The sequence below is a fragment of the Polyodon spathula genome, chromosome 24, assembly GCF_017654505.1.
Source record: "Polyodon spathula isolate WHYD16114869_AA chromosome 24, ASM1765450v1, whole genome shotgun sequence".
NCBI lineage: Eukaryota > Metazoa > Chordata > Actinopteri > Acipenseriformes > Polyodontidae > Polyodon > Polyodon spathula.
The window spans coordinates 40,002-53,810 of NC_054557.1; the positions used below are offsets into that span (position 1 = coordinate 40,002).

General features: G+C 37.5%; 1 protein-coding gene across 5 annotated transcripts in view; it reads right to left on the bottom strand.

The window, feature by feature from the left end:
• Positions 1–13,809, bottom strand: part of LOC121298951 (tyrosine-protein kinase CSK-like) — a 110,482-nt gene that overhangs the window by 35,946 nt on the left and 60,727 nt on the right. For all 5 annotated transcript variants that reach the window (XM_041226314.1, XM_041226315.1, XM_041226312.1 and 2 more), the window contains one exon: positions 3,591–3,670. In XM_041226314.1, the coding sequence (XP_041082248.1) occupies positions 3,591–3,605 (15 nt within the window). In that variant the 5' untranslated portion in view covers positions 3,606–3,670. The remainder of the gene's footprint in view (positions 1–3,590; positions 3,671–13,809) is intronic.

A 13,809-nucleotide genomic window follows, 5' to 3' on the forward strand; every position in this document is an offset into this window, starting at 1 on the left:
TTGTTTGCTAACCTATTTATATGCCTGTGTAAATATCATTTTTCTAGAGATGTTCGCAAATCCAATTTTTCACATATTTGCCTATACCCCAGTCCACAGGCAGTCAGATATGCGACGTTGTATTGTACTGTGAAACTGCATATGTCTGTGCTTACTGAGATAAGAAATCTACTTGGCAGCAGCTCTGTTGTGTTTGGACAGCAGTGATTACAGGTCATTTTCTAATTGATTTTTAGCCATCTATATGCCTGTGCAATAATATAGAATGTATTTTTTTTCACACACTACACATGCAACACTCATTTGAAATAGAGGATTAATATGCGGTGCTAACTGACTCCAAATCCCAGTGTTGTTTGTCTCTTTGGCATAAAGAGCGCATGCCTCCAGAGTTAACATACAATCAAGTGTCTTCCAGACATCGCGAGCCTCCCTTCTGAACGGCTTAACTGCATGAGCGAGTGTCCTCCAGACATCGCGAGCCTCCCTTCTGAACGGTTTAACTGCATGAGCGAATGTCCTCCAGACATCGCGAGGCTCCCTTCTGAACGGTTTAGACTGCATGAGCGAGTGTCTCCCAGACATCGCAAAACAAGTATTATAATGTTATTACAATGCTGCAATTGTAAAAAAAATATGCTACTTATACTTATATAATGCTGCCATTGGGGAAAAAAGTGTTATGTTGTGATCTATATTATAATGCTACAAATGTAAACACATTGTTGTTATTTATTTAACATTCTACTGAAATACTGTATTACCGTTTTTTCATAACAATAATAACTGTGTATTTAAAAAAAATATATAGCAGAAATTGCTTTGAAAAACAGCCACATTGCTTAGAGTGCTAAGAATGAAACATTTGCACCAAAGAAAAGAAAAAGGAGCATTTTTAACATGGAAATTGCCAAAATAAAAGGTGCAGCTGTGTGGTTAAATAATTTAAATAATGATACAGTGTGCAAATGCATGGGCTCAGCAGGCTTCATTGTTTTGGAATGGCTGTGTATGACTTTGCTTTAAAAATTGAAGACGTCAGTGGAAGCACTTGAATAGTCCCACATTATTAAAACCTCACAGTATGTGGTCAGCAATTATTTTCATATTGTCCACAGAGTGTGTACATTTGAGCCATCTGTCCATTTGTACATCCGTCCCACTTTACACATCTGGAGAAGCTTTTCTGCAATTGTGATGGAACTTGGACAGTTTATTACATCATAACCTCGTGGTATAAGCATGAATCTGTCCATTTGTCTGTAGGTCTGTTTTCTTTGCATTCCATCAGGCAGGCATACAAGGGATGGAGGTTATGTTCATTTTCTCGAAAATGATAGCTCTTATTTGGGATTTACAGTTTTACTTTACACATGCAGGTCTACAGATTGTATTTCTTTGTGATTTGGTCTGATCAACACAAGTATAAGTAAATGACAGGACAGTACACCACAGCAGCTGGTATACAAGGTTTACTAAATATTTAGTAAAACAAGGTCATATACTTGCTCATGCCTGCTCTCGTTGACTGCAGTTGAGCTTTCTGAGTGTCACCTACAGCTAGAGAGGATCCACACCACTTCTACCACTATGCTTTGCTCCAATTTGTCCATGTATTTATTTGATAACATTTAATTAAATATCGGAAAATTACTACAGTTCAAAATTAAAACATGACAAGATAAAATGTCACTTTAAAAAACAAAATGCAAAAGGAACTAAAGCACAGATTTTCGTTTCTTGAAGAGGATGAGGAAACCACAGCATACCAGCTCAGCAACACAGACTCGTGTGTTCAAGTCAGATGGGGCTGGGCTCCCACTTCCTCTCAACACATTCTATCTTTACTTCTGTTACCCTGCACCCCCTTTATTTTTGTTAAATGCTAAATTTGCAACGGTGCAATGATGTTTGCAAAAGAGGTGCAAACCAGAGCGAGTGTTCTGCAAAGGAAGGAGCAGGTAGCACAGGAAGTCTGAGTGAGTGAGTGTAGGGGAGAGGGCTCACACAGCACCTGACTGCTTCTGCAGGACAGAGGTTCATAGAGCTATTGGGAGGAGAGGGGGCTCGTATAGCATCTGACTGCTCCTGCAGGATAGAGGTTAGTAGAGCTATAGGGGGAGGGGAGCTCACACAGCACCTGGCTGCTTCTGAAGGATAGAGGTTCACAGAGCTATGGGGAAGAGAGGGGAGAGAAGGGAGCTCACACAGCACCTGACTGCTTCTGCAGGACAGAGGTTCACAGAGCTATGGGGAGGGGAGGGGAGCTCTCACAGCACCAAGCTTTACTAACACTTCAGTTAGAAACACTAAAAGAAACATTATACTTCAATGACAAAGTCTTTCTGAATGTCTTCAAAACACTTCTTTTGAACATTTGTCATTGAATTGATAAAGTTTTTAGCACTACTGAGCGTTTAACAGTTACAGTTGATATACCAGTTAGCAAATATTTCATAATCAAAATATTAATTTGTCCTTAGGTTTTATATTTGGAAACACAAGACTGAAGCCATGGAATTATACATGTTACAGGCAAGGGGATATTGAATATGTTAGCTAGGAATAAAAATGTTTTGTGTGTGTGTTTTGTATTATTTAGTATCTGCTTAGTCCATTAGACCTGTGCATTTTGGCTGGAATAGTTAATGAGCTGGTTAAATACTGCTACAAGCAGAAACAGCAATTCCAACATAACCATGTAATAAATGAACAATCAGGAACAAGCAGCTGACAGAAAGTCTCTCAGGTTTGTCTGGTGATGTGTGTGTGAAGGGACCGTCACAGTGTTGCTTCACAAACTACCAGTGCTTGAAGATGTTATCACAAGTTCACTCTGTTCACATCACTGTACTGTGCATCGTTTTTGCGTTGCTGTACTGCAACCCCAATTGTAACTGTATTGCGCCGGTTGAGAGCTTTCTCAGCGAGTGAGGGAAAGGATGAATATGACTAAACGTTTAGGGAGAGAGTAGAGAGAGAAAGTGGGAAAGCAATGAGAATGACAAGGACAGGGAGAGGAGGAAACGAGGATAATTAGCTCAGCAGGTCAGTAATTGAATAGAGAGAGGCTGGCTCTCACAGGCAGTGTTTGCTTGGCAACAGAAACAGGAAATATTCCCGTAGAGCGAGACATGCAGTAATTAGAGAATTCACCATGAGATTAAGATAATAAGGCTTCAAAAAAACTCTTCTAGTGATGCTTATTGGATCATTTGCAAACATTCTGGATGATGATAAAGTTAGCAGTGGTACTTCTGCATATAAGGCTGTTTTCTTTTAGTTGAGGAATTCCCTTTTCCTGTTCAATGAGTTGCTCAAAGCATTCACCAGCAGGAAATCACTATTGAGGGGAGCGGGAACAGAAATAAAATTGAAAAAAAATAATGTAACAAATAATTATAAATTCAAGAGAAAGGCTACTGACCACAAAGCTTGACGTTTCCACTCCAGTGTTAAAACAAATAATCAAAATCAATATAAAGGGTGCTACCAGTTATGTGCACCACTTCACGTAGGAAAATGAGTGACATTCATACGTGTGTGTGAGAAAGGGGGTTACAAAGGGCTGATCTTTCCTGCGCTCATACCTGAATCCCAGACATAGTGAAGTCGATTGGGAAGTGGGTTCCTCCTCACGCCAGTCACAAGTCACCTGGTACCATCAGAGCTGCAAGACAGAAGCAACGTGGTCAACATATCTGGAGACAGAAAAGCACAAACTGACACACAGGTAACTGTGTGACAGCATCATGCACTGATATGCCAACAGTCACACTACTACACAGAGACAGACTGGGGCATGCACTGACACACAGGTAACTTCTAAGGATCAGGCTCATTTTAAGGCTGCGCTTGATAGTATCAGTTGTATTCTGGTACAGCTACATTACTCAACACTGGGCAAAACTACACAACATTTTGACAATTCTCAGCACCATGCAGTACATTTAAAAAATACTAACGTTCACTTAATAATGCAGTATGTGGTATAACAGGTAGGTGGCACCACAACAGCAGACCCTGCCTTCTGGCCAGTGAAATGGTATAGAGTTGCCCCTGAGCTCCACAATCCCTCACACCAAGTGAAGAGACTTCGAGCCATTAGCTGTCTTTGTGTTGAGGGACTTCAGTGATGTAAATGAGGCAAATCATGTTTACAATGCACTGCTTTCATGACAGGTACAGTATTTCCATGCACCGCTGTTTAGTTCATTGAAAGAAACAATGACTGTAGCAGCGCTGGTGCTCAGGGAAACACACGCAATACACGATACACTAGATGAGTGATTCCACATATACTCTGTATTTTATTTTTATTTATGTGACCAACAGTGACTTTTAGAAATACATACATCTTTACGTTTTATTGCTATTCATATCTTAAATGACCCCTGAAACACTGTCTCTTTTTATAAATCCCCCTTTCATAGCAGACCACCATCACAAAGCACTTTACAAGATACAAGGCTAGGGTGTGATAATTATCTTTATCTGCCTTTTAGGAAATGTAGTATGTCACAGTGGAACTTTTTCACTAATCCAATAAAAAGTAAAAGAAAAATCTTATACCCAAATGTTACATTGTATCCCCTTTTTATTTTGATAAAGGTGAGGGTTTTCTATCTGGAAAACACTCATTTTTGGAAAAAATAAAACCAATAAATAAAACTAGTCAAAGGACAAATCCTGCATTATTAATGGGAATTGCTCTGACAGGCAGCTCACCCTTCACATGAATGCTGTCGTATCAATATGCACTTGAATCGAAGCAGACACCCAACCCCCACCCCAACTCTAGCATCTAAATATAACCCAGCACTACTTTTAGAAAGAGCGAATGCAAAACAACCCGCGAGCAGGAAGCAGGTAGATCTGTGTTTTCCAATGTGCGTTGCTGTACAGAAGCAGAGTGTTCTTAATAGATGGCATAAGCAGAATTCTACTACGGCTCAGATCTCATCTGCTCACAGATTATACAACTTTAATAAAAAGGTACAGCATTTTGGTTTATATATTATAAGTGTTTTTTTTTTTTTTTTTTTTTTTTTTTTTTTTTTTTTAACAATATGTATGAAACCATAAACAATATAGTATGTCATACAATGGTAATTGAATACTTTACTGCAACTGAAGTATCCTTGTAGTCTTCATGTTCATACATAGGTATGTGCACAAACATATTCTATCTACCCTTACAAACATTTCTATAGTAAAAGCATATCAAAGGATAACAAAGTACAGTACAAGCAAGCATTGTAAAACCCAGAGTTACAGTAAAACATGCAAACTATGGCATGCATTGTATTGACATGAGAAAAGCAGGGAAAAACTGCTCAACTACCATGCAAATGTACTGTGGTAAACATTAATGATGGAGCTTTCATAAAGCTTTTAGAAAACAAAGCACACCCATTTCCTTCCACTCTCACTGCAAGCAGTACTGAAAGTGAATCCCTGACCAACCTGAGACACATAAAAAAGGTACAGTACAATATTTAATAATACTTAGTAATGGAATACAATGCACTGTACTTTGTCTTCAAGCTCCCTGATGTTATCATGCTAATAAGGTGGCTTTGTACAGTGCATTAACATGTGGTTAGATAAGCCTGCTCTTCTATGCATTCTCTGGTTAAAGGATCATCATCACAATGCTCTCTTTGTAGTGTGGTACAGCTAGCTTTTCTTGTATAATGACCGATTTCACCTTGCCTGGAAGTTAATGTGTTGTGTTCTCATTTCCTCATGGAAACTTGGTATGCCCAATACAGTGTTGCTGCATAGTTTGTGGGGCTTGCATTAAAATACAATGTTCCAAATTGACGAGTGCAGTGGCAAAGGATTCTTTGATTTTACCTTTTTAGTTAATACAGACACTAACTAATGATAAAGTTATAATGAGGTAAAGCCAGATTTTTTTTTTTTTAAAAGATTCATAAATTAAAATGAACATGTATTAAAAATGTATTTTCTTTCTACAGTGGTTAATACAGATATGTGAACTAGATTGCCCTGTGATAGCTAGCTGGTCACTCTTACATTGAGCTCCGTATGGATGGGATTTCAGTAAACAATTACACACACAAACACGAATGATAAATGGCAGTATTTTTATAATACAATAACCACAAACTAATTGACAATACACATACTGGATTAACCTATCTTCCCAGAACAAAAGAAGTCCTGTAATAGGATGAGGATGACTACATATGAAAAGCATGAGATTGGAAATATACAACTTACATACACTTTAACAACTGATAGTATATTGCAGTGTTACAGTAGGATGAATATTTGAATACGTAAACGCTGCTTGAAATGTATTCAGTGGCACAAATGGCCATGTTGATATTGATTAATACAATACCATTTTCTAAATGACTGTATCAAAGAGATGCAAAGGAAATGTGTAAATGAGGTAAATAACACACATTCCACAGAGCAGCGATTCTCTCCTTTCTCCAGTAAGTCGTTTGATGGGAACACAATTTATTTCCATCGCTCTGGGTTGGTTTTACTGTCATACGGCACACGATACTTTTGTTTTGTATCTTATTAAAAATGAAAGAACATTTGTTCATTCAAACATGAAAACCTCCTGTTCGTCCAGGAACTATTACCAGTGAGATTCCCTGTGATCCCAACTCCACACGGGCCCTTGTACAGTATAAGATTCGCACAGCTGAATATTGCAAATACATGGGGGAAGATGTTTAAGTATCAAAACACTCTATTAATTTCAATATTATTGATATGGAACACCAGCATGAATTTTCCACTATGGCAAATTGTACACTGCACAGTAACTGAATGACATTGGCAATTGCCCACAGCGGAACATATCTTTCCAGTTCTGAACATGCTAGACTTAACTGAAGAGACTGAAGAGTACAGAGCCTTCAAGTACTGAGCAACTGAAACAACTACCCAAAAGCAATGGTCCCCTGGACTTGTGTAAAATACAGATACATACTGTGACAAAAACCCTGAGGCCATACCAAATAATAATAGACAGCCTCTAAAGTCAATTTGTACTTTAACTGTGCTAGAAATCCATTACAATATACTCAGCTACATGCACGGCTCCAATCCCAATCCATTACAATATACAGTATTACAACACATCATTGATCAAACTCGTCATTAGCAGTATTCTGTCAAGTCAAGAAACACTTCATGGGAAACTGGCTACAGGCCTGTCTACTGTCTTCCAGGCCCAATCACTGGTTACCATGGCAGCCCTGCTGTTCGCAAAGACAGGAGTTCAGTTTCTCCTTTAGATTTCCTCACAAGTGTTTCCTGAGTTTAAGGGGTTTGCACTAACTAACTTAACATACTCAAGTCAATACCTTAGGCTGTTTTATGCAACCAGCACTCACTAGACTCTGGAGGAGGAGTGTAGTAGTGGTAAGCCTTCTGTCTCGTAAACATTGGGAATGTGCAACACTGGTTTATCCTGGTCACAGCTGGTAGTCTAACTGGGCACACTGGTTCACGAGACTGCAGTGCAGGACAGAGAGCTGGTTAATGGTAGCAAAAATAGTCCTGTTTGCTGTAAAGAGAGATGGGAGTTTGCTCAATTCAAAATGTAGCTTCCCTGCAACTTTGTTAATAGAGCCGTTTTCATTTATATCAAGTTTAAAATTAACATATTTACTATACTGAACGCCAACATCTATATTTCACATGTAGTGCAGATAAAAGTCTACCTGTTTGGATAACGTTTACACTAAACTATTAACACCCCTGTGTGTTAACACAACACTCAACTCTAACCTAACCTAACCCACTCCCTGGCCTCAGCACTGGAAGAGACTAGGGCAAGTGGTGGATTCTGAGCTTTCCAATTCAGTACAGATTTTTGTTTGTGTGGACAAACAAAGCACAAGAAGGTGGTTCAGTTTTCACAGAGAATCCCAAAGTTCTGAACATATTGGAAATCAAATTTGTGCATAAATCTGAATTCTGCACCTTTGTGCTTTTTTTTAATTTTGTTTTTTTGAGTGGTTTAATGTATCTGTGCTGCATTAATAAAAACTCTACAATCTGACATGAGGAATAATAATAATTAAAAAAAGAAAAACTAAGCCAAGTCTTGAGAGCTGTGTGTACCTACTGAAATTCCTGGCATCTTTCACAGTAGCCATAACTATGCAATAAGCAGTGTTCGCGCTGGGCTATTGCACCAACGCCCCTCTGAAATAAAAAATGTCCCGCTGAATTTCTCTTAATGTGCCTGTGTGTCCCCCTTCCCAGACCAGACGCAATACCAATACGCAGTAAATTAATGCATTTTATATTAACATGACATGTCTGATGACAGGCAAATCTTTTTTACTTGTTTGTTTACACTTGCGTTTTCGGAATTAAACTCCCGTGCTTTTATTCTCCAGTCCACTAGGATGCGCGCAAACCCTTCTTGGTTACAGGGAGTTTCACAGTAAACCCTGGACGACAACATCAGGCTTGTTAACAGCATGGCCCGGCGCAAACATAACCCTGTATCCCTGTTACACATGACCATTACTTATGTAAGAATAAGTAATCAGCTTCGGCAGTGAATGTTGAAATTATATTTGTGCTTAAAAATACTGTCAAAATCATCTGTTTGATGTTTGGAGATACGAAGTGACCTAGTGTACTTCTGCATACTACAGTACAGTTTATAGACAAAGTACAGTAGATTTGTAAAAAAATAAAGTAGCCAAAGTACAGTAGATTTGTAAAAAAATAATTTAAAAAAGTAGCCAAAGTACAGCAGATTTGTAAAAAAATAATTTAAAAAAGTAGCCAACAGTACAGTTTATAGACAAAGTACAGTAGATTTGTAAAAAAATTATTTAAAAAAGTAGCCAACAGTAATGTTGTAAAATATGTGAAATCTGTCTTTTCTATGAGGAAAAAAAGGCAAAAATTCAGGGTCAAAATAATTCAGTATATGTTAAGCACCAACTGTCTCTTGACCATTTCGCCAGTAGGCCTATAATGGCATAATAAAAAAAAATAACACAGACACACACACACACACCCTACAATACATCTTGCATTGAGAAAATACCACTGGAATCAGAATAAAGGAAATTATTGTGTAATACAGTCACGGTTTTGGTAAGTAGCATTTTCAAAAACTAATTATGTTCAGTATTAAAATATTGTAACAAAAACAATAATGACTTCAGTCCATTTCAGGTCCAAACTCGATCTTAACTTATTACAATAATAAATAAATCAAAGACAATTTAGCAAGGGTAACTAACAATTTAACAGGTCGCTGTGGGCCACAACCTACACCGCTAAAACAAAACAATAACAAAAATAAATCTCAGGGTAGAACTATTCTATTTATTACTTGTGTCTCTCTCTGCTTGCATTAAAAAAGGACCAAAACGAAAGAACGCAGAAAGAGTACACAGAACTGCAAACGCAAGTCAAAAAGGAAGTTAGAAAGGCCAAGAGAGAAATAGAAATGAACATTGCTAAGGGAGCTAAAACCAATTCCAAAATGTTTTTCCAATATTACAACAGCAAGAGGACATTCAAAGAGGAGATTAAATGTTTAAGAGATACAAATGGCAAAATCGTAGAGGAAGAAAAAAAAATAGCAAATATATGAAATGATTACTTTTCACAAGTTTTTACAAGGAAAGATACTGACAACATGCCCCACGTCATCCAGTTCCTATCCAGTTTTAAATAACTTTAGCATAACTGAGGCAGAAGTGTTAAAGGGACTAGGAGCGCAGAAATGAAAGAAGTTATTTACAAACCGCTAACCAAGATCATGCAACAGTCTCTTGACACAGGGGTGGTACCGACAGACTGGAAAATTGCAAACGTAATACCGATCCACAAAAAGGGAAACAAAACTGAACCAGGTAACTACAGACCAGTAAGCCTGACTTCTATTATACGCAAACTTATGGAAACTATAAGAAGATCCAAAATGGAAAATTACCTTTATGGTAACATGGTCCTGGGAGACAGTCAACATGGTTTTAGGAAAGGGAGATCGTGTCTAACTAACTTGCTTGATTTTTTTGAGGATGCAACATCGATAATGGATAATTATCCATGAAGACATTTCTGAGTCAACAAAAACTCCAAGGTCTTTTTCATAGAGTTCTTCTTTAATTTCATTATCTCCCATATGATATTTATAATGCACATTTTTATTTCCTGCATGCAATAGCTTACACTTTTCTCTATTTAAATGTCATTTGCCATGTGTCTGCCCAATTCTGAATCTTGTCTAGATCATTTTGAATGACCTTTGCTGCTGCAACAGTGTTTGCCAATCTGACCCAGGGGATTTGTTTATTTTAAGAGCTCCTAGTCCCTTTAACACTTCTGCCTCAGTTGTGCTAATGTTATTTAAAACTGGATAGGAACTGGTTTACATGTGGGGCATGTTGTCCGTATCGTCCTTTGTAAAAACTTGTGAAAAGTAATCATTTAATATTTGCTATTTTTTTCTTCATCTATGATTTTGCCATTTGTATCTCTTAGACATTTAACCTCCTCTTTGAATGTTCTCTTGCTGTTTGGTAAAACATTTTGGAATTGGTTTTAGCCCCCTTAGCAATGTTTATTTCTATTTCTCTCTTGGCCTTTCTAACTTCCTTTTTGACTTGTGTTTGCAGTTCCGTGTACTCTTTCGGTGTACTATGTTTTTGGTTCCTTTTTAAATGTCTTAAGAACATAAAGAAAGTTTACAAACGAGAGGAGGCCATTCGGCCCATCTTGCTTGCTTGGTTGTTAGTAGCTTACTGATCCCAGAATCTCATCAAGCAGCTTCTTGAAGGATCCCAGGGTGTCAGCTTCAACAACGTTACTGGGGAGTTGATTCTTCACGATTCTCTGTGTAAAAAAGTGCCTCCTATTTTCTGTTCTGAATGCCCCTTTGTCTAATCTCCATTTATGACCCCTGGTCCTTGTTTCTTTTTTCAGGTTGAAAAAGTCCCTTGGGTCGACACTGACAATATTTTAGAATTTTGAATGCTTGAATTAGGTCGCCACGTAGTCTTCTTTGTTCAAGACTGAATAGATTCAATTCTTTTAGCATGTCTGCAAAAGACATGCCTTTCAAACCCGGAATAATTCTGGTCGCTCTTATTTGCACTCTTTCTAGAGCAGCAATATCCTTTTTGTAGTGAGCTGACCAGAACTGAACACAATATTCAAGATGAGGTCTTACTAATGCATTGTACAGTTTTGTACAGTTTATATCTGAGAATCTTGTTGGTCTTTTTTTATAGCTTTCCCACATTGTCCAGATGAAGACATTTCTGAGTCAACAAAAACTCCTAGGTCTTTCTCATAGATTCCTTCTTCAATTTCAGTATCTCCCATATAATATTTATAATGCACATTTTTAATTCCTTCATGCAGTATCTTACACTTTTCTGTATTAAATGCCATTTGTCATGTGTGCCCAGTTCTGAATCTTGAATGACCTTTGCTGCTGCAACAGTGTTTGCCACTCCTCCTACTTTTGTGTCGTCTGCAAATTTGACAAGTTTGCTTACTATACCAGAATCTAAACCATTAATGTAGATTAGGAATAGCAGAGGACCTAATACTGATCCCTGTGGTACTCCACTGGTTACAACACTCCATTCTGAGGTTTCTCCTCCAATCAGTACTTTCTGTTTTCTACATGTTAACCACTCCCTAATCCATGTACATGTGTTTCCTTGAATCCCTACTGCATTCAGTTTGAGAACTAATTTTTTAAGCGGACTTTGTCAAAAGCTTTCGGAAATCTAAATAAACCATGTCATATGCTTTGCAATTATCCATTATCGATGTTGCATCCTCAAAAAAATCGAGCGGGTTAGTGAGACACGATCTCCCTTTCCTAAAACAGTGTTGACTGTCTCCCAGGATACTGTTACCATATAGGTAATTTTCCATTTTTGGATCTTATTATAGTTTCCATAAGTTTGCATATAACAGAAGTCAGGCTTACTGGTCTGTAGTTACCTGGTTCAGTTTTGTTTCCCTTTTTGTGACTCTGTATTAAGTTTGCAATTTTCCAGTCTGTCGGTACAAACCCTGTGTCAAGAGACTGTTGCATGATCTTGGTTAGCGGTTTGTAAATAACTTCTTTCATTTCTTTGAGTACTACTGGGAGGATCTCATCCGGCCTAGGGGATTTGTTTATTTTAAGAGCTCCTAGTCCCTTTAACACTTCTGCCTCGGTTATGCTAAAGTTATTTAAAACTGGATAGGAACTGGTTAACATGTGGGCATGTTGTCCGTATCCTCCTTTGTAAAAACTTACGACTGAAGCTCTCTCCTATTTCCCTCCCATCATCAGTGATTTGTGTAGTAACAAGCAGGGACATCCATCACACTGTAAGCATTTTATTATTATTTTTTTAATTAGCATCAGTACTGTACGTTTCAATCACCAAGAGTTTAAAAACTCCAATAAAATGTTTTCGTAATGAGGTCAGCTGTAGAGATGTGTAGATAGTGAACTTTTTTTTGTCTTCTTTCCTGTAATTTTATTGTCAGTAAAAATACATGATTGCAATTTGCTATCAAGGAATAGTCCTATGTCATTTCTGAGTGATTGAGGCTAGCATGAAGGCTTTGTTGATTTAAATTAGTAAATTACATAAAATGTTGTTGATGTTTCCAACAACTAGAAACCTGTTTGAGGGACTATTTTTATCCAAAAGAAAATATAAAATATATTTCCGTTATAATACTGTAACTTTTATAATTGTATCCAAAACACACTCTAAGGCTTGTACATTTTGTTGCATCATTTTATTGTACAGACCTTTTATTTCTGTTTTCATTTTATTATGACTCTCTCAGATGGGGGTATGCAGTGGACTACATTTTTTGGAAAGAGGTATGCAGCTTAAAAAGATCAAAAACCCCTGTTCTAATGTGATTTGTTACAATAAATATCCTCTACTCAGTGATACCCCAGCAACACTGTGACACATTTCCCAATATTTTCCCCAAAGATGAGTATTGTAGACACCTTGGTTGTATCTACAGCTTTACAGTTTTATTTTTTGTTCTTCAGAAACAAAAAGGTCAGTAAACTATTGGTAACAAACAAAAATAGGAAATGGTGGTTGGTTCTAAATCAAACATATTGACCCCCTCACTGAAGAAAATGCCCCCCTAAAATTTTGAGAGGAGGCCACACTGACCCTCAGTCTAAGTCCTGGAGCAAACACTGATAAGGCTGGATGAGGCGTCCGTATAGTCGATGTATATGGAGGCCTCTTCCTACCCCCGAGAAGTCTGTATATTCAATGTATACAGATGACCTAAAGGGCCTTACTGTATTTATAATCCACGTAAAACAGTGGATTTAAAAAAAAAAAAGAAAAGAAAAAGCATATACCATATTTAAAGGCAAAACATTATTAGTGTTTTTTATTAAATATCCTTACACCAAATAAACAGTCCCATGTATAACTTTAACTACACTCTAAGATGAGTAAATTAATTCAGTTAAAACATGTAAAAGAAAGTACATAATGTTTTTGATGGTGTGCACATTGCCATTGAAAAAATACACCAGGGGGCAGAGTTGAGATGGCACAGAGTTATTTTTTCTTCCTACCAGTGCAAACACACTGAGCAGAACAGACCTGAGGATAAAAAGAAATTCTACGGCATCTCGGATTTCAGTAATTTGTTCAAGATCTGTGTCAGAGTGGAGTGGATAACTTGCACAAGTGTCTTTCTGTTTTTTTTTGTTTTTTTTTGTTAACCGTAATCAAATCGTTAAAAATACATAATTTAAAGTGCCAAAGTCGGGGCAAGTGAGCA